The 26,846-nt window shown below is 35.0% G+C and overlaps 1 protein-coding gene across 1 annotated transcript; it reads left to right on the top strand.

Moving 5' to 3' along the window:
* Positions 1-9,791: 9,791 nt before the first annotated feature.
* LOC131077382 (uncharacterized) lies at positions 9,792-11,467 on the top strand. The gene has a single exon (XM_058014903.2). It carries the CDS (start codon positions 10,285-10,287, stop codon positions 11,254-11,256), a length of 972 nt encoding a protein of 323 aa, XP_057870886.2. The 5' UTR covers positions 9,792-10,284; the 3' UTR covers positions 11,257-11,467.
* The last annotated feature ends 15,379 nt before the right edge of the window (positions 11,468-26,846 follow it).

The raw sequence follows: 26,846 nt of genomic DNA, 5'->3' as shown, positions 1-26,846 counted from the left end.
TCATGAGTCATAATGAAAGGTGTACCTGTGAAGATTCTATGTGCATTTGTCGAAGTCGAGAATCTATGTTTTCCAGCATGTTTTTACCAATGAAGCTCATTTCATCAATCAAAACATATTTGATATGTGCCATCTTTTCTTGAAACCTTGTAAGTCTTGTTCCTTCTAGTTGAGAAAAATCTTGTACTGGGATTTTCAATTTTGAATGAACTATATAGGCTCCTATATTGAATGTTTCAACTCTTGTTGGTGTAAGTAACAAAAGGGGAGAATGATATGGGATTGCTTCATTTTTAAGAGCTTGACTAATGGCACCAATTAAATATGACTTTCATGTTCTTGTCGTTCCTTGTATTATCATGAATATTGGCTCTTCATTTTGATTTGTATGGTAGTGTGTCATAATTATGTCAATCTCTTTTCTTTGTTTAGCACTGAGGTTTGCATAGTTGATTGATTGTGGTACATTCTCATACGTGAGACATTCATGATCTCTCATGTTGGTTAAGATATTAGTTGCTCTAACTATGTACTCTTCACCTTGATATCCATGAGACCAATTTGTATGCCTATCAATGTCTCTTCTACCCAACATATCTATTTCAAAGAATTCTATATTTTGGCCATGATGCAATCCAGATATAATCTCCCATTCATGCTTTGTGGTATTTCTTTTAACAGGTTCATCATCTTCAATTTTGAAATCCTCAATATTTTCAACATTTTCTACAGTTGTTGTTCGGTCCACATGTCAAGGATTGTAGTTGAATGATTCCTAGTTTTCTATTATGGAATCATTATCATGACCAATATCTCTTTCTATGTCACATAATGGTTTATACAATAATAAATCTAATAGACAAAAGTCAATCCATTTATCTGAGTCATGTGGAGGAATGTATACAAACCCAGGAAAAACTCTAACAATAGATGGCTTTTGTCTTGTTTCCCATTTATTGTCTCTTCTTCGTTTAGGATTATATATCCATGACCAGGATGCATGAATCAATGAGACATCTTCCATAGAAGGAGGCCTTGTTTTATATCCATCAATGAGAGATATCATTTGTTCTTCATTGGTCTCTTCAGTATGTATAGCTACATGTTTGAATACTTCATGTGAAATATTTAGATTAACAAATGTTATACTGCTCGAGGTACTAATGGAAGTTGTAGCAACATCTGACATGTTTCTTAAGCTCCAATGTCTCTTTCTGTAATTGTCTCTATTATAAGTCTTCTTTATCCATGTGCAACCAAATCATCAGGATTTTCCATGTTTGACAGGCACATCAACATTTGGTTGTGTGTTTTTGAGTTTTTCTTTGCTTTTGTTGCATACTTTGCAATATATATTGTATTACTACATGTTTCAAAAAAACAAGTTGCTAGTCTATATTTGCTCTCCACAATTGCAGTATGTAGTGATTATGTGTATTGACTCTTTGATCATTTATTGCTGGTTCAAATTTTTTGTCTCCTATTTCTATGTCTTCATATAATTTGGATCCCCCCAAATTCAATGGCCAAGGAGAATTATACCTACAATGAATATGAACTCACTCACATATCTTACTGATTTGCATAATTTTTATATATTTAAACATCATTTTAATATTTTTATTAATTTAATACTTACCTACAAACCATTCTTCCTCCTTTTTTTCATAGGCATGCACCCTCCCTACAGACTGTGTGTCGTTCTACATAGTTTAGTATCTCTTCATAGTCACGTTCAATATCCATCTCTACGAGCTGTGTTGTAATTTTCAAACATGGATGTTGAGGGAGACTTTGGAATCATTTATCAAAATGATATTTTAAAAAGGGAAAAAAATCACTTGGTTAATCATTCATGCAGTTGTTGTAACTATTAAAAAATATCTATACTATATTATAAGCATCGAATTTAGTCATAGATACAACGTGTAAATAGTTTTTCAAAGTTTATAGGAAATTTTTACTTTGTTAACCATTTATGCACTGGTAATATCTCTTTATTTTCAATATCATGAAGAAGAGCCCGAACTTTGATTGTTACAATGGACTTCACGATATATAATATATGTATCCCATAGTGTGCATGTAACAACCTGAATGATGGCATGACTTGATGTATTGTTAATTTAATTAATGATTAAACTTAAAAGTAGCAAGCAACCATTCTTCAAGTGGTCCTGTGTGAAAACTAATTTGTGATTGTTCCTTAAGAAATCTCATGAACTTCATACTAAGTTGTTTAGATAGGTTGTGTTTTTTTATTGTCACTGTTAGCCTATAGTTACCTTCTAGATATATCTTAAAAGGTAAACATCTCAAAGCTCATGGTATTGATAAATTGACCAGCCACATAAATCTATAATCTAAATTTGTAGATTATAAAATTTTACATCTAAGTTCATTTTCACCTTGGAACCATAGAGGAAGTTAAAGTATAAAGCATAATTATCAAATTTTGTTTGACTATTCTTTGGTCCATTTTTGTCAATTCTATTGACCATTTTTCCTCTCAACTAGTAGAGAACAATTAATTCCTCTATACGAAGGATGACATTTAATGGAAGACAGTAGTGGTACTTTGTCAACCAATTAGACACCCATGCACATGCATTACATGACATCTTTCTCACCTGCATGGATAAAATTAGAATGAAGGTTACAAACTTCACAACATAGTCAAATAAAGTGGCAACAAGTCGACAAGGTCATAAGAATTAGAGCCTGACAATTGGCGGATAGGGAAGCAATGAGGAAATATTGTCAAATTTCGGATGCTAGATCTTTTCTAGATGAAATATATCTATACATTTTGCATAAATACTATAGAGACTATTCACTAAAAAAGTGATTTTAATATTTCAAATTACCCCTTAATTCCTTTCAACATTCTCATTTTATGGCTGATCAAGTGAATGCTACTATAGGGTCATCAAACATTGTCTTGTTGAGCATCTAAGTATTCCTTAAGGCAATCAACTTAGTATTCTCAAGATAATGGACTTCAATAGAGGATTTTGAGGATATGTGTCGTAAGTATGGTACACCAGTTGTAACACAATATATGTTGTGGCATCAAAGAGGTCTGTGGATTCTAAGATGGAGCTTACCTCCTCTCATATTACTTTTTTGGAAATTAATCTTCAAAAAGACTCATTCATGGAGGCCAATGTTTCAAAAGAATGTCAAGATTGTGTTCGCAATAGTTCCAATTCTTCACTTCTTAGAACACAATATTTGCATGAGACCACTAGTCAATGTAGTGCAAAAATGGGGAAAATGAATGAGGAAGGTTTTTCTCTGGTTGACAAGCACAAGGTTTAAGATCCTCCTTTTTCTCAATGCTAGCAACATCACCTACTCAATAAAAAATGTATGTGTTTCTGATAGTGATAATATTACGAAGATTCTCCTCCTTTTTGGCGGTAGAAATGTCACTTAAATCTTTCTCAATAAAAATGTGTGTCTCAGGCCAATAGTAAAGCTTTGGAACTGTTTGTCTTCCCAAGAGTAGCTTCCTAAAAGAAAACAATATCTATATGTGGGTAAGTGCACCAAGATGGTGTGCAAAAAAGTGGACACCCTTTCAAAAAATGTATAAAAACTACTAACACGAACAGGTTATTTTTAATTTAAATAACTTGTTCACATTAAGGCATGTATAATCGAGCCTAAATCCAATCCAAAATGTGTTCGCGTTTTAAATATAAACAATGCATCTGGGTTTTTGAAAATACAAAACACATACGCGTTTTTGAAAATACAAAACGTGTAGGTGTTATGTTTACTAAGGAAAACACGTAGGTGTTTTGGTTACATAAAGTTGGATTAGTAACATGGACTTGTATACAATTCATTTAGCATTCCCTTAGTTTTTTCAACAAGATATATACATTAAATATAACATTTAAGTATAAGTTATATTTTCTCTGTCTTTTATCTTTCTTATTCTTATAACTTATACTTTAAGTTATATTGTATGTATATATTGTCAAGATGTTTGAGAATGGTTTCAGATCTCCAGGAGTCATAATGCAGATTCTAGATTTTAGATCTTATAATTTTTCAGACAATCAAATTTCAGTAATCAGTGGGCTTATATCAGCATTCACTTGTTATCTCTCTATCTCACACTCTTTGTCTCCCCTAAGCTCTAAACCTATCTATTTTCCTATCTCTCTCCTCCTTTCTTTACCTCTCTCTCTATCTAATTCTCTCCTCTCTCTCCCCAAGATTTAGATCTTATAATTCCTTAGACATAATCAAATTTTAGTAATCACTAAGCTCTTATTATCTCTCTCTCACTTTCTCTTTATTTTAATCTCTTTATCATCCTCCATCTCTAGACCTATCTCTCTTCCTATCACTCACCCTCTCCCCTTCTCTCCTCATCTCTCTATCTCACTCTCTCTTCTCCTCCAAGATTTAAACCTATCTCTCTCACCCTTCTTTATATCTCCCTTTTTTTCTCTAAATATGTGACACACATGAATTCTCTCCTCTATATCTCACCTCTCTATCCCCTCCCCAAATCTCTCTCTCTCTCTCTCTCTCTCTCTCTCTCTCTCTCTCTAGCTCTATTCAGCTTGATAAATCTTGCTCTCTACTTTTGTCTTTCTCACTTCCTCCCTCCCTCCTTCCCTATCTATTTTTGTTTATCTCTCTTTATCTTCCCTCTCCTTATCTCTACCTATCTCTAAAAAGGTAGGTAGCTATAGATAAGTAGATAGAAATGAAAAGAGAGAGAGAGAGAGAGGTAGTAATATAGGTAGGGAGGGAAAGAGATGTAGGTTGAGAAAAAGGTGTGTGTGTGTGTGTGTGTGTGTGTGAGTGAGAGAGAGAGAGAGAGAGAGAGAGAGAGAGAGAGAGAGAGAGAGAGAGAGAGAGAGAGAGAGAGAGAGAGAGAAGTGGTAATGGAAGGTTTGGGAGATAGAAGAAAAGATAGAAATAGAGGTCTTCTAGGGAGGGAGATATATATAGAGAAAGAGAGAGAGGAAGTGGGGAGATAGTGTTTAGTTGAGAGGGGGGAAATAGATAGAGAGAGGTGGAGAGAGGAGAGAGATAGAGATAGGTGATATATATAAAAATGGAGGGGAGACTTGGAGTGAGGAAGAGAAGGAGAGGTATTTAAAGAGAGGTCAAGTAGATAGAGATAAGTATCTAGAGAGAGTATAAAGATGGAAGGAGGGAGGGAGATAGATAAAGGGAGAGATCGAGAGAGAGGTTAGATAAATAGTAGAATGGAGGGAAGGAGGTAGAGAATTAGGGAAGATAAAAGTATATACTGATGGAAAGAGAGGTAGGTAGAGAGAGGGAAAGGGGAGATAAAGAGAGCAGGAGGGAAGCTAAATACCCAAAGAAAGAGAAGAGATAAATACATAAAGGGAGAGGGCAGATAGAGAGTATAGATAGATGGGTACTTGATAGAGAGGTGGAGTAAAGAGTACCTCTCCTTCCCTCCCTCTATTTGAATACCTCTCCTTCTCTCCCCCAGTCCAACTCTCCCCTCCACTTTTGTATATCTCCCCTATCTCTATCTCCTTCTCTCTCCACCTCTCTTAATCTATTTCCCCCCTCTAAACCTATCACTATCTCCCCTCTTCCTCTCTCTCTTCCTCTCTCTTTATTCATACATCCCCCCCTCCTTCCCCCCACCTCTCTACTTACCCCTCAGGACACCATATGACCCCTGTTAACATCCTAGTACACGACATGTCATGTCGTGTACTAGGATGTTAAAAGGGGTCATGTGGTGTCCTAAGGCGTAATATGATGTCATTAGGGGTCATATGGGGTCCTAAGGGGTGACACATGTGTTTGAACACCATATGATCCCTTAAGACACCATATGACCCATTAAAACGTCATATTGTCCTAAGGGGTCATATGGTGTCCTAGGAGGTCATGTCATGTACTAGGATGTTAAAAGGGTTCATATGGTGTTGTAAGGGGTCATATGGTGTTGTTAGGGGTCATATGGGTTCACACATGTGTTAGAACACCATATGACCCCTAAGGACACAATAAGAGATAGAGATAGTATTAGAAATGCTAAAAGGGGACAAAGGTAGAGAGGTCCTAAAAGGACTTAAGGAGAGAGAGAGAGAGAGAGAGAGAGAGAGAGAGAGAGAGAGAGAGAGAGAGAGAGAGAGAGAGAGAGAGAGAGAGAGAGAGAGAGAGAGAGAGAGAGAGAGAGAGAGAGAGAGAGGCTAAAGGGGACAAAGGGAGAGAGGTCCTAAAAATATTAAGGGGAGGGAGCTATATGACCCCTTAGGACATCATGTTGTTCTAAAGGGTCATATAGTGTCCTAAGGGGTCATATAGTGTTCTAACATATGGACCCCATATGACCCCTAACAATACCATATGACCCCTTAGGACACCATATGAGTGTGTGTGTGTGTGTGTGTGTGTGAGAGAGAGTGTGAGAGAGAGAGAGAGAGAGAGAGAGAGAGAGAGAGAGAGAGAGAGAGAGAGAGAGAGAGAGAGAGAGAGAGAGAGAGAGGTTTAAATCTTGGAGGAGAGGAGAGAGTGAGATAGACAGATGGGGGAGAGAAAGGGAGAGGGGGAGTGATAATAAGAGAGATAGGTCTAGAGAGAGAGAGAGAGAGAGAGAGAGAGAGGTCTAGAGCTTAGGGGGGACAAAGAGCATGAAATAGAGAGATAGCAAGTGAATGATGATATAAGCCCACTGATTATTGAAATTTGACTAAGTCTGAAAAAATTATAAGATCTTCTAAAATCTAGAATTTGCATTATGACTCCTAGAGATCTGAAACCATTCTCAAACATCTTGACAATATATACATAAAATATAACTTAAAGTATAAGTTATAAGAATAAGAAAGATAAAAGACAAAGAGAAAATATAACTTATACTTAAATGTTATATTTTATGTATATACCATGCTAAAAAAACTAAAGGAATGCTAAATGAATTGCATACAAGTCCATGTTACTAATCTAACTTTATGTAACCAAAACACGTACGTGTTTTGTATTTTCAAAAACCCGATCGCGTTTTTTTTTTAAAACATGATCGCGTTTTTGTTTTAGAAATCTCGTACGCATTTCTAATTTAAAGAACCCGTACATGTTTTGCCTTGTACTTAGGCTTGGATAGCAAAGCTAAGGCTTGGGAGCCTTTTTTTCCCTCCTTTTTACGTGTTTTCCTCTTCCAATCTGTTTTCTCAACTTCATCGTCATCAGGTTTACACGTTATCAAATGGGTATTTCTAAAATTGCCACCATAATTTCACCCATCTTCTGAGCTTTCTAACCATACAAATTTTTTTAAAATTTGAACAACACTAACATATTAATCTTGAATTTCTTTTACCAGTGTCTCCATAGATCTCAGAGACGTGTACCATTTTTTTAATAAATTTTGATTTACTTATCCAAAAAATTTAAAAAAAATATATATATATATATATATATATTATTGTAGTGCACTTGATTCTTTACACTTAAAAAAATAAAATTCATTTTCAATTATTTTGGTGCAAGTTATGCTTCGCACACAAATATGTACCTAATTTTTCAGGATGTTCTCGTTTCTAAAAATCATAAAAAAACTACTCAACAAAAAATTACAAAAAAATACACAACTTCTAGTGCTCACTCTTAACTATCTTTCTACCAAAGGATTTGTCAAAATACTGAATCTAACTATGAGTTTTTTTATGTGCACGCTAGACACTATGTTATGCTTTTTAGAAAAAATCAGGAACTGTTTTTCGTGCGAGAAGGATTTGACCACCTTAATCTTATCCAATTTTGAAATAAAATAGTAGTTTGAAAATTGGATTCGGAGTACTACAATTTTTTTCTTTTAATTTCTTCATATTTTGAGTGGAAGTCTCAAATTGTTCCTTCAAGTTCAGGTTTAGCTGATTTCAGAAAAGAAAAAAAAAGGTGTCCACTTATACGCCGTCTTTGCACACCATCTTGGTGCACTTATCCATGTTTTAATTATAATGAGCTAAGAGTGACACTTTCTGAAGTATTCAGTTATGATAATGTAATTTGTCTTAATGAGCTAAGAGTGACACTTTCTGAAGTATTCAATTATGATAATGTAATTTGTCTTATGGTCTTCATAAAAAAAGTTTCATGGATAATAGAGTAAATGTATATCGATTTAGTGTTCTAATTTTATGAACTATATATACGAACAATTACTCTAAACTTGAATTTAAAGAGGTTTTTGTTTTGTGTTCTAATTTTATGAACTATAATTTTTTTTTCAATTATTATTTTTAATTTTATATTATATTTTGATTGGTAAAAAGCATTTTTGTCTTTATAGCCATCCACATGCATTTAGCTTTATTTTTGTCTTTATATAATTTGCTAATATTTTTATGTCTAGCTTTCTTTACCAAGCTAATAATAGTTTTAACAAAATAATTATTATAAGTTATTTTTTTTAAATATTATTTTTAATTTTATATTATATTTTGGTTTGAATTTAAATAAAATAATTTAAATAATATAGATTATGATTTTTTTTTTAAATCACTTTGCATTTTAAAATTATAAAATCTAATTTATAAATTTTTAAATAAATATTCCATTTAAAATTATTATAATTTTTTTTTCAATTATCGAGGTAATAATAGTTTTAATAAAAAAAATATTATAAGTGTTTTTTTAAACTATTATTTTTAATTTTATATTATATTTTGGTTAGTAATTTTTTTTGAATATGATAATCTTGTAAAATTTTAAAGCAAAATTTGAATTTTTAAAAAAATTGTTTAAATAATATTAATTATGTTTTTAAAAAAAAATTTAAATTTAAACAAAATAAAATAATTTAAATAATATAGATTTTGCTTTTTAAAATAAATCTTTGCATTTTAAAATTTTAAAATCTAATTTTTAAATTTCTAAATAAATATTTCATTCAAAAATTATTATAAGGTTTTTCAATTATAATTTTTTTAATTTTATATTTTATTTTGGTTAGTAATTTCTTTTTATATGATAATATTGTAAAACTAATTTTAAATAAAAATTTAAATTTAAATAACATAATTTAAATAAAATAATTTAATTTAAATAATATAGATTATGTTTTTTTTTAAATTCTTTACATTTTAAAAAAAGTATTATTTATATTATTTAAATTATTTTATTTAAATTCAAAATTTGCTTTAAAATCAGTTTATTACTAATCAAAATATAATATAATTTTTTTTTTAAATAATTAAAAAAAATAAATTATAATAATTTGTGAATGGAATATTTATTTAAAAATTTAAAAATTATATATATTACTGAAATTGTTTTGTTTAAATTGAAATTTTGCCTTAAAACCAATTTAACAATATTACTAATCAAAATATAATAAAAAAATTTTAAAATTTTTTTTTAAAAAAAATAAATTTTTTTAAATAAATATTTATTTAAAAATTTAAAAATTAGATTTTATAATTTTATTTAACAAATTGATTGACGGCAGTCAACTTAAATGAATTTTGTTTTTATCGACAAGAAAATCTTAAATTACTCAAAAAAAAAAATTTAAACTCTATATATATATATAATATTTCTATTTATATTTTTGAAAACTCTTAAAAAAATGTCCATGCATGTACCAACCGGCCACTTTTTATTATATGCTTTGTAAAAATATATAGAAACGTTTCCACTTAAAAAATCTTCTTAAAATAAACAAATTATGTGGTACATTAAGAAAATAATAGTTACAGTTCTAGGTAAGAGAATGGTTTTGTTTGGTGGGTTGGTGGGCTGAAGGCTCTTCGTGGCCCTCGATAATTAGTTAACTATATCGAGCAACTCAAAATCTGCCATTGCCTTGAATGCATGGAATGGGAAGAGTGTGTTCTCAAAATATACATTTCGTATAACTACAAATTCGCTCTCCTAATCCCAACCCTCCAATGAAGGGTCTCTCAACCATAAAATCAGAGCCACCATTGTAGAAAATAAAGAAAGTTTGGTGAACGACGGGTTCATTCTTGCTTCTATTCCATCGTAGAGGAAATATGGCATGAGTTGTCTCGTCAGTAAATATTGTGTGGGTATCCGTCAGTACAGTTGTTTGCAGATTTATAGGCATAAACACAATCAATGCAAAATCAAATGCATGTTTCGTTTCATATATTGCTGGCCATTCAATCTTTCCAATCAATGCAAACGGTCTTGTCTTATTGGATTCCTTACACTGGTTTATATCATACCACCATATGAAGATATAGTCTATGTATCCAAGTTCTTCCCTGTTTGGTAGTCTGTTCAAAGCATTGGGTTTCAATCATGGCAGCAGGAGCAGCAAGAAGAAGAAAGGCAAAAGATTTTCATGACCTCTTCATATTAACTGCACTGGGTATTGCAAGAGAATCTGCTACACTTGTTTTGAAACGCTTATCTTTCTTCACATCCATCACAGTTTTTCTCATTATTCCTGTTTCTGCTGCTACCATTATCTCCAAGGCATTCACTGATCATCTCCCTGTAACCCAATTGGCTCTACAAATTCAAGCTCTGTGTTTTACTCTGGGCTATCCCAATCTTATATATCAGAAGCTTTCTGAGACAGTGATTTCATACATGGTGTGCTTTCCTTTTGTGGTCACATTTTCACTGGTTGCAAGAGCAGCAGTGGCCCATACAGTGGCTTATCTTTATGCAGGTGGCAATAGCCCATCATGGCAGAAGATAATTCAAGCAATACCCAAGTTGTGGAAAGGCCTGGTGGTGACATACATATGGGGGTGTTTGATAGTTTTTGGATACAGTGTTCTCATTTTTGGGTTTCTATTGGCAACAGTTAACCTAGTAATTCTATTGGCATTATCTACAGATTGGGTTTTCTGGACTGGTTTATGTTGGGGGATTGTTTATTCAATTGGTTTTGCACATGCCATTGCTTTGTGCAATTTGGCTACAATTGTGTGTGTGTTAGAAGATGGGTGCTCTGGAATGGAGGCTGTTTGCAGAGCCAAGTTTTTGATAAGAGGAAGAACACAAGTGGCTCTGCTCATAGTTGTAATCACAGGCTTGGGATTGGCCTTCGTTGAGGGCCTCTTTCAATACAGAGTGATGGTCAATGATAAAATGGACTGTTTTGGGGCAGTGTCCGAGGCTTCTCTCTTGATATTCATGTATTCTCTGGTCAGTTTGTTAGATGTTGTGATGAATTGTGTATTTTATTACACATGCAAGGTAGCTCGTTTGGAGGGCCTCTGCCTCGATTCTCCATTCTTCACAAATTCACTGGAAGAGTAATTGTCTTCTTCTTCACATAAAACCTTTGTCAGCTAATTTTTTGTAAGTTTTTCCAACAGCGAGACCAACTGATTCATTCTTTTATGTGCTTGAACTCATCGAGAACGTTTACTATACCCAGTTGATTATGTAAGTCAATGCTTCATTTTTGTATGGCATATTTGTATACAATGGGTCCTGCTGTTGGTATTTCAGAAGTTATTGATCTGTGATCTGATTTCATATTGATGGTGACTACAATAAGGATAACAAAATTGTATTACTTTCTGTTTGTATTGAGTTTGTGTATGTATATTTTTATCCCAATGCCCGTATGATCTTCTGCTCCATTTGAATGGATTTTGACATTCACATTTTTGCTCAATCCAAGCTATATCACTCTTTCACCTGCTTCAAGAAAGAATAATGCAGTGTCCTATTTCAGTAGGAGGTAGCTTTGCATACCTGTAATCAATTGTTACGAGTCTTAAATTAATGAGAAATTTCTTATTGCCATATCCTTATATAAGTTTTGAAAGACTGTTCTGGATATATTCATGTCGTCAGCAAACTCACTGGCACTAACATCCTCTCTGAATCATCCGCCAGAAAAACAATAAGTGATAAGAATGGAAGTAAAAGATATCTTCAGTTGCAAATTTGTGTTTCGGATAAAAAATCTAACCTGATTTTTTTTATTATTACAGAAATTCAACCATTCTATAATACAATAATCATTTTTTTTTTTTTGTCCGCGGATATAAAACAGACACATCCAAATCAGTTTTACATAATGTTTGAAATTATGCCAAAAATAAACATAGGTTCTTTATGCTATCACATTTTTTTCATATACAATACTTATCTAACATTCTCTTTAGAATACTTTTCATAAGGGCTACATTCTTTTAAGTATCAATTGTTAAGAGCAATCATGTCTATTGATTTCTTGCATCAAGAAAATTTTTCATTATTCTAGTTTTTGTTAAAAAAAAATAAAAATTAACATTTCTTTTTATATCAATTTTTTCTAAATATACTCATTTACTTTCAACCATTTTTTTCATATTATGGTACATTACTCCAATATCTTTCCAATATCTTTTGATTGAGCATGATTAATAGGATTATTGGCCAAATGTATTGCACTTTAACTATCATTGTTAATTTTTACCATTTTCTATACTAAAACAAACTTTAATAAATAATCATTGTAGCTATACTACTTCCTTACATGAATGCATAACTACCATGTACTTTGTTGTAGATAATGTAACCACCTCTTGCCTTTTACTTATCCATATTGAAAACATATCCACTAGTAGATCTTTGACAATCAACATCTTATCCCAATCAAAATCCACAAATCCTCATAAATTCATACTTTTATTTTCATTTGCTCTTCCTTGGTAATAGATTGTATTATTTAAGCCGCCACATAGATATATGAAAATACTTTGCATAGTAGTCCAATGTTCTTTACTTGGTTTGGACATATATCTACTCACAATTCTAATACATATGCAATGTTGGGTCTAGTATGACCATTTGCATACATGGGGCTACCAATAACACTAGCATTACAAACATGACATGTTTGGACTCAATTTCTTTTTTTATTTTAGAAAATGGTTTAGGAAACAATTATTTTATCAATAAAAAATGAAGTACTCACAAGTTCATTGTCTTGCATCTTAAATCCCTTCAAAATCACCTCAATATATTTCTTTTGATACAACCATAATTTTTTATTTATATGATCCCTTTTAATTTCTATATGCAAGATTTGTAGCCACAAAATATTTCATGTCAATGTATGAAGATAACTAAGACTTAACTAGTGAAGGCGAGTCATGAGGCGTAGTGTTAGGCTAATGATCCCGGTGCTACGCATCAACTCCGGTTAGATTCTCACTGGTTACCATAAACCCTTTTTGGAATAAAATTTTGTTTATGGAGTGGCAAAGGAGACTAGGGCTTCGACCTAGGGAGTTGCAGGGTTTTCGACTGCAAGAGGGTTTTCACCATGGTCGAAGATATGTAGATCAGGGAATACGATAGAGTCTCAAGCAGTCACGACCTGGTAAACACCCTTGGCAAAATCCAAGCAAGGCTTGGGATGATCAGGACAAGTTTTTTTATCCTCACAAGCAGTGGGGAGAGGAGGCGGTCACACGAGAGTCAAAATATTTGGGAAGTGAGACTACCAAAACTCAAGGGCATCACAATAGGGAGTACGACCCGAAAACCATATGGAAACACTGCCAAGAGAAAGAATGGCGACCTAGAAGAAACTTACAGAAGTAGACAAAGGTCCTGGAGCATAAAGAGGGCATGAGACTGGATAAATTTTCACTGATGATAGACAACAAAAGTTGGAATGACTCCGTGGCCTTTTTCCGGGAGAGGGGAATATTTATAAAATGTTTTGGTGATTGGCCGTCGGTGGGTAAGATGAAAGGCTGGTGTGCTGAAAATTGGAAATGCAAAATTGAACTCAAAACCCTTCCAAATGGGTTTTTCTTGGTAATCACTGAAGATGGTAAGGATAAGAAAGGAATTTTAAATAACGGACCTTTCTTCATGGGCGGAAGGGGTTTGTATGTTAGGGATTGGGAACCTAACTTCAATCTTGTGCTAGCACCGATTGAAGAGGTGCCTATCTGGCTAAGACTATATAACCTGCCCAGAGAATACTGGAATGAGGAGTTCTTTCAAGCCCTAGGTAATAAATTGGGTTTCTACATCAGAGCGGATGAGGCTATTGAGGCTAAAGACTTTAGTATGTATGCACGAATATGTATTGGGTGGAAACCCCGCCACCCACTCCCAAAACAAGTTGAGATCATAACAAATGCAAGACACTGGCTTCAAAAAATCGAGGTGGAGGAATCAAATGAAAAATGCAACCATTGCAAAAAAGAGGGACACACAGAGGAAACCTGTTTAATCGGCCCAAAAGGGAAAACCATGGAGGCAACGATAGAAGATGAGGTTACCTTCTTCGGGAGCAAGGAAAATATAATGAATGAGGTGAGACCAAATGATGCCACAACTCAGCCTTTGCAAAAACCCTTTTTTCAAGGGGAGGTTTCGATGGCCATCAACAATAGCACCCAGGAGGTGGAAGAAATTGTAACAGATGTTGCTCTTATTAACAAACCTACGGAGGCCGTAGGTTGGGTAGAAGATGCCATTATAAGAGTGGAGAAAGTAGTTGACATTCTGGATGAGGTTAAATCCAAGGTCATACCTTCTGTGGAAACAAGAGTAAACTTAGAGGAAGTACAACACATTGAGAAGGTTCAGGACTCGGGGACTGATAAGGACGAAACCAAGGATAATAGAGAATCTGATGGAGTTGATGATGAGGACGAATGGGAATGGATGGATGAGGAAGACATCCTGGAAACAAGGACAATAGAGCAAACGGAGCCTGTCTGTAACAAGATGCGGCTTGGGGAAAAGAGATCCAGAGGTAGAAAATCAAATCAATTCAAGATTGCACTGGTCGGAAGTGCCAAAGGCCAAAGTAAATTGATAGTAGGGAAGGGTGTTACCCTTCCTTAAGGACAATAAAAATTATTACCTGGAATGTCAAGGGCTGCAATGCCCCTAATAAACACTGATTGATCAAACGAGGGTTGGATCAATTAAGGTCGGACGTAGTTTTCTTACAAGAGACAAAAATGAAAAAGAGGAAGCTAGTTTACTCATGAGATCCTGGAAGCAGTGGACGGGGGCTTTCGTGGACTCAGAGGGAGCCTCGGGAGGTTTGGGTATCCTCTGGAACGCGAACAACCACAAGGTTGAGGAAATTTTTGTCTCCAGCATGTGGTAGGTGTGTAAGGTTCACTCCTCTCCTTTAAATGTTGATTTCATTTTGATTAATGTCTATGGACTGTCAAAACCAAGTCTTCAAAGAAACTTTTGGAACCCCCTATCTTCCCTCATTAGAGACCTGGAAGGTGATGTTATTATTATTGGGGGTGACTTCAATGCTATTTTGGATATGAGTGATAAATCAGGGGGCAAGGGAGGACTTTTTGTGACCCAAGTAAATTTTCAAAATTTTGTGGCTGACAATGGACTTAGAGAAGTCAAATCCAAGGAAGGACAGTTCACATGGTCGAACCAAAGGATCGTAGGAAACCATGTAGCTGAAAAGCTTGACCGATTCTTCTTGGGAGGGCCCTGGGCGGAAACCAATTTCCTCTTTGCCTCAAATATCCAACCTATGGTAGCTTTAGATCACCTACCAGTAGAGCTCACCATAGCTTTCGATGGCCCCCCCACTAGATGTCCTTTCAAATTTGAAAAAATGTGACTGAGGGATGAAAGCTTGAGGGATTTAATCAAGGAATGGTGGTCTGGGGCCCCAGAGAATTGTGGTACGAAGGCCTTTGTTTTTGTCAAGAAATTGCAATTTGTAAAGTCTAAAATCAAAGAGTGAAACCGAATCAAGTTTGGCAACATATTTGCAAATAAAAGAGATCTGGAGGAAAGGTTGTCGGCATTACAAGAAGAAATAATTCAAAAGGGGATGTCATCTGAGACGTTCTTGCAGGAGAGAGACCTCAAACGATAATATAGTGAAGTTTTGGCTCGAGAGGAGATCTACTGGCAGCAAAAGTTGAGGGAGTGCTAGCTAAGGGAAGGGGACAAAAATACAAAAATTTTCCATAACTCAGTTAAGGGGAGAAGGTCCCAGAACAAAATCACATCCATTTACAACATCAAGAATGTTTTACTAGACAAATTGGAGGACATAAATAAAGAGGTAGTTGAGTTCTTTTTGGCATTACTATCTAAGGAAAGTAATACCAATCCGGAGCACCAACAAAATGGGCTCAACGTTATCCCGGAGCTGATAATAGACGCACAAAATCAGGCACTTATGAAACCCATCCAAGCTGAGGAGGTTCGAAAAGTGGTTTTTAGTATGGTGGGAGACAAAGCACCAGGGCCGGATGGTTTCTCGGCATTTTTCTACCAAATCTTCTGGGAGATTGTAGGAAATGATGTGTGGGCAGTAGTGGAGGAATCACAGAGCAAGGCGAGTGTTGCAAAGGAGCTAAACTGCACACTGCTAGCCCTGATCCCCAAGGTGGAGCATCCTACTTTTTTCAATGAATTCGGGGCAATTTCTTTGTGTAATACCATTTATAAAGTGATAGCTAAAGTGATCTCAAATAGGTTGAAACCATTGTTAAGTCAAATCATCTTAGAAGAACAGAGCGACTTTGTCCCAGGTAGATCAATTGTGGAGGGAATAATAATTGCCCATGAGGCTATCCACACAGTACGTCAATCAAAAGTGGATCGAATGCTGATCAAACTTGACATTAGAAAAGCATATGACATGGTGGATCGGGAATTTCTTCTCCAGGTATTGCAGAGTTTTGGTTTCTCTAAAGAGTGGATTAGCTGGATACATGATTGTATCGGGGGGTGTGGACGTCCATCCTGGTCAATGGTAGCTCACAAGGTTTCTTTAAAACTACTCATGGGATCAGACAAGGTGACCCATTATCACATTTCCTGTTCATTGTATTAGCGAAATTTTTGGGAAGACTAATTTGCTCCTAGCAACAATGAGGAACTTGGAAAGGAATTAAAATTGCGGAGGGAATGGAGCCAGTTACACATCAACAATTTGCGGATGATACTCTACTTTGTGGGCAATCTTCACTCCAAGAGGCCCGAGTGATCCAAAGGACAATAGATGTGTTTTGCAGAGCTACTGGTCAGCAGGTTAACTGGGCTAAATCAGAAGTTCTTTTCTTTAACACAGGGGTCGGCAGACAACAAGAAATAACAAACATCCTAGGAGTCAAAGTGGGTTCCCTACCTGGAAAATTCTTGGGTACCCCCTTATTCGGGGGGTCTAACGGCACTACCTTATGGAACAACCTCATTGATGTTTGTGCAAATCACCTTGAAGGTTGGAAAAGTAAATGGCTCACTCTGTCCGGGCAGATTATGCTCCTCAAAGCGGTTCTCTCCGCCCTTCCCATTTTCTCCATGAGACCTTGAAGATTCCGGATAAAGTGATTAACTGTATAAATAGGGGGATGAGAAATTTTTTGTGGAACGGCAAAGAAACCGCTGACAAAATCCCCTTGGTTGCATGGGATAAATTCTGCCAAGCCAAACAGGCAGGGGGTGTAGGACTACGAAACTGGAAATTCCTAAAAGAGGCAATGGGGGCAAAAGTGATATGGCAGATTTACTCCCACCCAAATCAGAAATGGGCACAAATACTAAAACATAAGCATCTAGATTATATGACCAAGGAATGCATATTCACTATTAGCACCCTACCAAAAGGCTTCGCCATATGGAACTTTATTGGTTCCTGTAGACACGTCATTACTAAGCACATCACTTGGGAAATAGGCAATGGGACAGGGGCCAATTTCTAGACAGATTCCTAGGATGGGAAGCCAGCTCTCTCAGATAGACAAGATTTTGAGAATATTATACAAGTCACTAAATCTCAGTGGGGAGAAAAGGTAGGGGATTTTCTTATGAAAAACAGGATCCAGGGGGTAGATTTGTGTGAATGGAAAGAGGTAGAAACTCTCCCCTTGTCAGCAAATCAAAAAGACCTGCTAAAGAATATCATGCAGGAGTACACCCCCATGTTGTCCAATAAGGAAGACACTATTAGATGGTGTGGTTCAAAATCAAGGCAGTTTTTGGTCAAGATTGGGTACAATATTTTAGACAAACTGGAGGAAAGAAAGGAATGGCTAGTAAAACTTCTGTGGAGCTCCACCATCCTCCCAAAAGCAGGAGCCTTCGCGTGGTTGGTTTTGAAAAAACACATCTTAACAGGGGGGAGATTGTGTAAGACTGGGTTTCTTGGGCCCTTTCAGATGCACAATGTGCAAGAAGGCAAAAGAATCTCTGGATCACTTGCTTTTACAATGTGAGGAAGCACAGAAGGTATGGAGCTTCCTATTAGGGAAACTAAGATGGGTTGTCCCTCTACCTAATATAGTTTTTGACCTCTTCTCCAGCTAGAATATACTGAGTCGTATGTTTGTTTTTTCTAGTTTATGGCTTGTAGCTCCCTCCCTTGTTGTATGGGAGATTTGGAAGGAAAGAAACAAAAGGATTTTCCAAGAAAAAGAAGAATCAGTGGATAGTTTGACAACAAGGGTAGAAAGAGCAATAGCTAAAACCATATCAGTGGCAGCCAGGAACCATAATCTAGAAAAATACCCCTTCCCTAACGAGGACAGGGACTTTCAAGCTAATTGGCCTCTTGTGAATTGCCAACCCATTAATGGGTCCCTGAGGGTTAATCCCACTTTAGAAAAAGAGGAGGTTACATGGGAGCCATCGAGCAAGGAATGGATCAAAATAAATTTTGATGGAGCATCTAGGGGAAACTCGGCAACCTCAGGAGTAGGGTTAGTTGCAATAAATGACAAAGGGGCCATCCTTTCCAAAGGTGCACGTCGACTGTAGGATGGAACAAACAATGAAGTAGAGGTACAGGTGGCACTTATGGCAACTGAGTTGGCCTTAAACATGAAAATCCAAAGGCTGCATCTGGAAGGAGACTCTCAGGTGGTCATCAATGCAATTGCTAAGGGCAATACTCCATCATGGAAATTATCTCATTGGGTGGCGATTATCTGAGAAAAACTCAACCTCTTTGAGGAATTTTGGGTCTCCCACATCAGGCAAGGCGCCAATGCAGTGACATATCTACTTTCCAACATTGGATGTGACATGTCAAGCCAAATGGCCAAGTGGTGGAAGGGAGACGGTAGAGTGTGGAATTGGACTTAAATGCAGTCCTAGAAGCATGAAGCAATCAATATGCATGCATGGAAGCTCGAAGCGACAGTACATCTTATTGTAGAATGTTGCAATTAATGAGGCAGTTGTCGTGAGTAGAGTACCTGTAAGAGATGATGGCGGAGTGCAGCAAATCTGTTGTGAAATCCTTTTCCTTTTATGATATTGATCATGCATTTACGACCCGTCCCAAACGATGGCAAAGGAACTTAACTCCTTTGGTTTGTGAGCGGAGTATTGAGTCTGTATTTAATTTGACTGATAAGTGGTTTCATGTCATTTGCAGTGTAGAGTTTGGTGTTAATACTTTGTGCAAGTCTAATGGAGGCAAACTTCACTTTGCGAACCGAGAAGATCCTGGTCCCATTTCTGGGGACTGTGTCGGATAAAAGAATGCAGGAGCTCTTCAGTTACAAAGAGGAGAAATTGTGGAGTGCAGCGCACCTGATGCTAGGAGAGGAGGTGTCACACATCCATTTTCGCTATCAGACCAATATGGAGGTGTATTCTCTGATAATGGCATGGGCATGCGAGTTCGAGCTAGAGGTAGAAAAAAATAAAGCTTACTCTGACAAAATTGATAGACGGGGAATACTTAATCAACCTCAACTCCATCTTGGAGTGGGTTGTCCCTCAGACAGGCATCCACATTAGGGAGGGAGACGTTGAGGAGGAGATATTGTCATTTGTTCGAGGGCCGGAAAACCACATTAAGGAGCAATGTTGTGAGCGAGCTCACATTGGTTGGGAAGCCATGAAGCTCTGTATTAAGCTAATAAGAACAGATGAAGTGTTGAAGGCTCTCAAGGTGGTGGTGCGTATGGAGGTTGGGAGAAATCTGGGAGACCGATTTGAGGAAGGCCAGGCAGTCCAATTGCTAGCAAGTCTAGAAGGTGACCCTGATTTTGGAAGTTTGAAGTGCATCCCGAAAATGAAGAGCGAAGCAACAAAGGGAAAAGCACTAGCAGATATCGCAGATGAGGAGAAGGTGAACCAGAGTGATAGCAACTAAGCGGCCATGGGGCCATGGTGTTTGTTTTGTTTTTATTTTCACTGTTGTTTTTTAAAATACTTGTTAAGGATGACTATAATATTTTAGTGCAGAGATGCACATAACTGGTTTTATTTCCTTGGTTTTAGCTTCGAATGTTCTCCATAGTAGGTCAGGACTAGGAAAATTTGGGCTGATGTTTATATCTTAGCGTGGCCTTGGATGATTGTATATCTTTTTTTGAATCAATATACTACAAAATTACTGATCAAAAAAAAAAACTAAGACTTAACTAAATTGATCTTTTTAATGTTGTTATCAATTAATTACAAGGCATCTACATACAATTTCGTGTTAACAATATATTGTAAAAATACTTTAAATCAACATTACTATGATCTAGCTTGAGTCCCACAACATACTTATCAAAAAAAAATTTCTCCACATCCTTGGCAATTGCTTCAAATTATAAAGAGGTGTTTTAGATTACACACAAAGTCCTCCTTATGTTTCACCTTATAACATTCTAGTTGTGCCATATAAATTTCTTCCTCAATCTCAACTTGTAGAATTGTTATCTTTGCATCTATCTATTCAATTTCAAGATCAAAAGCAACAACATTAGCTAATAAATTTCTTCTTGAACTTTGTTTTGCAATTGGAGATATTTTTTTCCAAATTCAATTCCCTCTACTTGAGAGAATCCTTTTGCTATCGATTAAGCTTTATAATGTTTATTTTTTATTTTTGTATTATATTTCCTTTTAAATAACCATTTACAACCAATTGGTTTTGTTTGAGAGGTTCATTTAACTGAGTCCCAAGTTTAATTTTGATCTAAGGACTCTTCCTCCATGGCTTCCTCCTGAGACTTTTACATTTGATCTAATTGCTTACCTAATAGTATTTAGGTCTTAATTAGTAATAGATGGAGCTAATAAAAGAGATGCATGATACAAATCACCATCTCTATGTTAAGCACACATATATACTGAGGGAGGGGGTGGGAGTGGGGTGGAGGGGTTAATTGGCATATGCAAATTTCAACTTGATTGAACATTTATTATCATTAATAAGTTTCCCAAGTATAAATCCAAAACATCATAGAAGCATTCACTAATCTTTTCTTAATGAAAAAGAAACTTATCAAACCATAAAGACACATCCACACAATGGAACACTATATTTATGTGGAAAACAAGAATGAGAAAAATCATGGTGAGAATAGCAACTTGGATCTACTCCCCAAATCCAACGTCACAAGAAACATGAATATAATAAGGAATTTTACAATATGAAGTAGGCACCAACCTACTAAAGACACCAATCCTTAATTATATTTGCAAACACCAACCCAGTGGAGACAACAATCCCCTAATCCAAGATTTGGGCATGAACTTAGCATGTGAGATGCCAATCTCAACAAAATACAAGAGATATAAAATGTAGACCTTCAATATTGAATACTTGGCTTCTACCTGATTTGATCAAGTTTAGAACGTCTCAATACAATGCATATGATCTTCGATAATGATTGATATGCAACTCACATTATCATCACCCACATACTCCCACATCTATCATGCCTTCCAAATATAATCATTAAGTACACCCTAGGAATGAACCTAGATCAACTATTTATAAGAATTACAATGATATTACATTCACATGTCAGCCTAGAATAAGATTATTGCATTTGCAAGTTGGCTACAAAAATAAATCTTACACCAAACATATAATAGGCTCAATCCAAAATCTCACACATTAATGTAGAAGAAGGGACATGTAACTATGTGTTACCCAATATATGTTCCACTAGCTCCAAAGTACATCAACATGCTACTTCTGGCAAGCACACGTTACAATCCTCTACTGTATCATAGCTAAACATCAACCCAATTAACCAACTAGCACAATGACCACTCTGTCAATTATAACTTATTGTTTGTTAAAGCTCAACCACTAAAACTCTAGAATATGAAGTATCACATATTTACTTAACTTCCAAACCATGGCCCATAACTCTCAACTGCGACAAAAATGTGGAACCAAACATTATAAGAGTACAACTAAATGCACATCATGTTACTGTGCAACAAACCTTAGAAGCATAATATAGATGCTTTCAGACAACATCACACAATATATTCAACCAGGAACAACTCAAACTAGAGCATAATGATAATATTAAGAGAGTTATCCAATATAGCCTACTAATCCAAAACTCAAATGCTAAGTCATGTCATGTCAAAAGCAGTTTCATTTGATACTCACTGATCTATTGATATGTTTAAATCACACCATAACACGCCTTTGACATCAATGACAACATAATGTGAATATATATGCCAATGAAAATAATTGACTTTTTAACTTTTTAAAGGGTTTTAAGCCAATTTTTTACACATTAGCATTTAGGGTTTGGATAAGTGCATTAAAATAGTATACAAAAATGGGATCAAAGTGGTCACTTATTTTTTAAATTAGCTAAACTTGAATTTGGATGAGTAATTTGAGATTAATGTACTCAAAATTTGAAGACACAAAAACAACAAGAATTGTAGTACTCTGAATCTAGTTTTTAAACACCATTTTTCTCAAAAATATATACTAGGATGGAATGTTCCACACACACAAAGTGTTCCTTATTTTTTAGTAAAACATAGCATGACATCTATTGTCCATGTCTTTATTTTTTGTTGCATTTAGTATTTGTAAAACCCATTGGTAGAAATATAGTTAAGAGTGAGTATTAGAAGTCGCATATTTTTTTATTGAATATTTTTAAAAATGATTGTCAAAGTAGATGCCTCTTGAAAATCACATCACTACATGTGCACATCACATAACTTGCACTAAAATGTAATTTTTTAATATGTAAACAATGAAGTATAGAACTACTCTACATATTTTAATTTTTGTAAAACTTTGGCAAGTAGATCAAAATAAATAAAAATGAACACGCGTGTATCTAAGAAATATAGAAACATTAGTAAAATAAATTAAAAATAAATATGTTAATATACATCAAATATAAAAAAAACTATATGGTTAGAAAGCTAAGAAGACGAGTAAAATTTTGATGGTAATTTTATTAAATATCATTATAAAATGTGTAAAAGTTGATCATGTGCAAGTTGAGAAACTCCATTGAAGCTCAAGAACACATCAAATGGAGGGAAAATTAATTTTCCAAGCCTTTAGGCTCATTTTTTATTACGGTAAAAATAGTTTTTGAAGGGACCCTGAAACCCTTTACAAGAGATCCTTAAAAGATAAGAGCATTAAGAAACAAGAAAAGACATTCTGCAAAAAAACCAGCAAAGTTCTGGGCAAAATCCAGCACAAAAGCCCAACAAAACCAACAACTTCTAGCCAAAACAGAAAAAAGACAAATTACTTAATGTTTTTAAGGGCATTAGCCAATTTTCCGCTAATCCCTTGCATTTCTTTGATATTATCCCTGAGCATTGGGACTTCCTTGGAAGAGGCCAAGGCAAATTTTTTCATACTCACCCTAGTCCTTTTGGCTGCACCTCCAGGAGCACTATCCACGTTCCCACCTCAATAGCATCATCATCAACATCTAAGTCCACAACAGGTTTGGAAGTACTGGAGCCATCAAGGTACTTGGCAATTTCCTCCATATTCCTAGTCACAGAGTTAAGGATATCCAGAATCATAATTAGGAAGTTCTTCATGGCTATCTTTCCTTCGTCCAGCTTACTGATATGAGCTTCCAGCTTCTCCACTTTTTCGTCCATAACCTTTTTCCACTGCTCTTGGTTACTTTCATCTTTCTTTCCTTGCTCTTCCTATTGCTTAGCTATTTTTCCAGTTTATTGATTCCTTCATATACCCACCTATCAAAACCCAGACGAGCCTCAGACTGGTTCTTGATTTTATCCTGAATAATCCCATCTCCAGCTTTATCCTTTTCCTTGCTCGTTTCCTCCTTATCCTTGTTCTTCTCAGTTTCCATTTCCCTTTCCTCCTTATTAATCCGATTGTCCCGCTCCTCCATAGGTTAGCTGTTAAAAATCCTTTAGGCTCATTATCCAAACCTATTCAAAAAGAAAAAAAAAGGTGATTTTTGCTTTTTAGTGGAAAACACGCTTGCATTTTTTTAAAGCACAAAATGTGAGCATGTTTAAAGTTCCACATAGTGCGAGCACATTTTGTGGAACATAATGTATTATGTATTTCATATTCTAAACAACACAATCACATTTAAAGGAACATAAAATATGATATTTAAAAAATAATAATAATCTCATTTCTTAAAAGTAAACACACTCCCTCTTTGTCTATATCTACATTTCTCATTTTCTATCTCTTCTTTTCTCTAGATATCTCCCCCCCCCTATATCTCTATCTCTCCCTCTCTCTTATCTTTTTTTATTTCTCTCTCTCTCCCTTTTTCCCCTCTCTCCCCTCTCTCTCTCCCTCTCCCCCTACAGGTATCCCTTCCCGCCTCCTTCCTTCCCTAGTATTTTTCTTGCCTCTCTTTGCTTCCTCCTTTCCTCTCTCTACCTCTCCATCCCTCCCTTTTTCCTACCATCTCTTTCTCACTCTTACAAACCATCTCACTTTCTATGTCTCCCTTTATCTATCTACCTCTCAATCTCTCTCACTATCTCTCCATCCCTCTCACCTCCTTCAATCTTTTCTCTCTCTTCCTCCTTCCTTTTCTACTCTTTTTCTCATCCCTCTCTATCTCTATCTCTCATTGCCTACCTCTCTCTACCTCCCTCCTTTCCTCTATACTTTTTCTCACCTCTTTCTTCCATCCTTATATAACTCTCTCTCCCTCTCTATTTCTATCTAGATATCTCCAACTCTTTATATCTCTCTATCTCTTTCTCTCTATTTTTCCCTCTCTGAGTTTCTCACTCCATCCCTCCCTCCTTCCCTCCCTACTCTTTTTCTTGCCTCTCTCTCTCTCTCTCTCTCTCTCTCTCTCTCTCTCTCTATATATATATATATATATATATATATATATATATATATATCCACTTTAATTTTTCTATTTTTTCTCACCTCTATATTTATCTCTTCTCTACCTAACTCTCCCTCTCTCTACATCTCTATCTCTCCCTCCATCCAACTCTCTCACTCACTCTTACAAACCTCACACCCCTACCTCTGTTTTCCTCTCTACCTTTCTCTCCCTTTCTATCTCCCTCCCTCTCCCTATCTAACTTTCTCTCTACGTATTTGTCTCTTTCCCCCCCCCTCTCTCTATTTCTCTACCTAGCACCTTTTGAAGAGGGGAAATGTAGACACCCCAAATTTGACTACCCCTATTTATTAATTCAGGCTCACCTTAACCTTTATTCTTCTTAAATAATTAGTTAAATTATATTTAATTATTTGTTATCCTTGCACATAATTAATTATGTTTCCTTTTATTCTTTTAAAATAATTAATTAAATCTTATTTAATTAACTATTATCCCTAGATATAATTAATTTCATAATTAATTGTGTTGCCTCTTATTCTTCTTAGGTTTGATTAAAATTTAATAAATCAAACCCCACATTAGCCAAAATCCTAAATTCTTCTAATCTAGATATTCTTAATTAATTAACTAATTACCTTGACTCCTAACCTCACTAACATTTCTTCTAATTTTAAATTCATCCATCTACCCAAGTCCACGTGTGACTACCCCTCATAAATGACTTGCATGCACAATTTATTTTACATCCTCTGCCTCATCTTTTGACTAGATATTTTATTTGGTGCTCACACATGTGTGAGAAGTGTTCTTCCCAACACACTTTCCTCTTTGCTCCATTTGTCATCTCTTTCCTCTTACACTTCTTCCAGTTTACCATTTTTGTTTCCACTTGTCATCCTCATGTTTTTCCCAAGATGTGCTCACACTTTTATAAAGGAAATGGCCAATGTTGATTCAATTTTTTAAAATAAAACAATAGAAAGTGGCATATATGTTTTTAATTTTGAAATGATGTAAACTAATAAAATGTATATTTTTTGTATACTTTATGTTTGTAATTTTTTTTAAAAACAAAAAAAAAATTTGAATATACTTTCTTATAAAGTAAACACTATAATTTAGTTGTTGATAAAATGTTGAAATTGAAGTTACACGAGGTGTCACACTTTATATAGTAAATTTTACCTTCTTCAATTTTTTTGTGTATATTGATAACTTGAAACTTTTGTGCAAAAATATATTTTTAGTTATTTTTTATTTATATATATTTTTCAATAAATTTGAAAAGTGGTGTGTACTGAAATATAACTCTTTCCATTTGGTGTCACCTTTTTTCTTAATGATTTATCCAAATTAGAAAATAATTATATCATATTGACATAGACACTTTTCTCTAGTGCATTTATTATTTTTTTAAAAATTAAATAAATTTTAATATTTTTTTCTTTACAACATAATCAACCTTATTTTGTGTGTGCTAATGATGTACTTTCAATAAAAATAAAATATAAAATATAAAAAATTATTAAAATATTAAAAGATATATATTTTGGAAAATTCACTTATAGATATATAAAAGGGTATTTTTACATTTCAAAAAAAAAACTATTTATAAGAGTAGGAGTTGTTGAAACATCAAGTTTTTCAAAAAAATATTTTTTTGGTAATTAGACCCAAAGCAGTACAAAATATACATTTAGTGGATAATTTCAATTGGAAAAGTTGTGGTCCATATATAAGATAGCTATAATGAATCTCTATAGACCCTATGTTTGACTAAAATTAATCTTTAGTTAGAATTACTTAAATTCACTTGTGTTGATAAGTTGGCCTGAAAGGTGA

The sequence above is a fragment of the Cryptomeria japonica genome, chromosome 3 (assembly GCF_030272615.1).
Source record: "Cryptomeria japonica chromosome 3, Sugi_1.0, whole genome shotgun sequence".
In the NCBI taxonomy this organism is placed as follows: Eukaryota; Viridiplantae; Streptophyta; class Pinopsida; order Cupressales; family Cupressaceae; genus Cryptomeria; species Cryptomeria japonica.
This window is presented reverse-complemented; position numbering and strand designations above follow the sequence as displayed.

Excerpts from the sequence above, each read along its gene's own strand:
- LOC131077382 (XM_058014903.2), top strand. The coding sequence starts at position 10,285 with ATGGCAGCAGGAGCAGCAAGAAGAAGAAAGGCAAAAGATTTTCATGAC.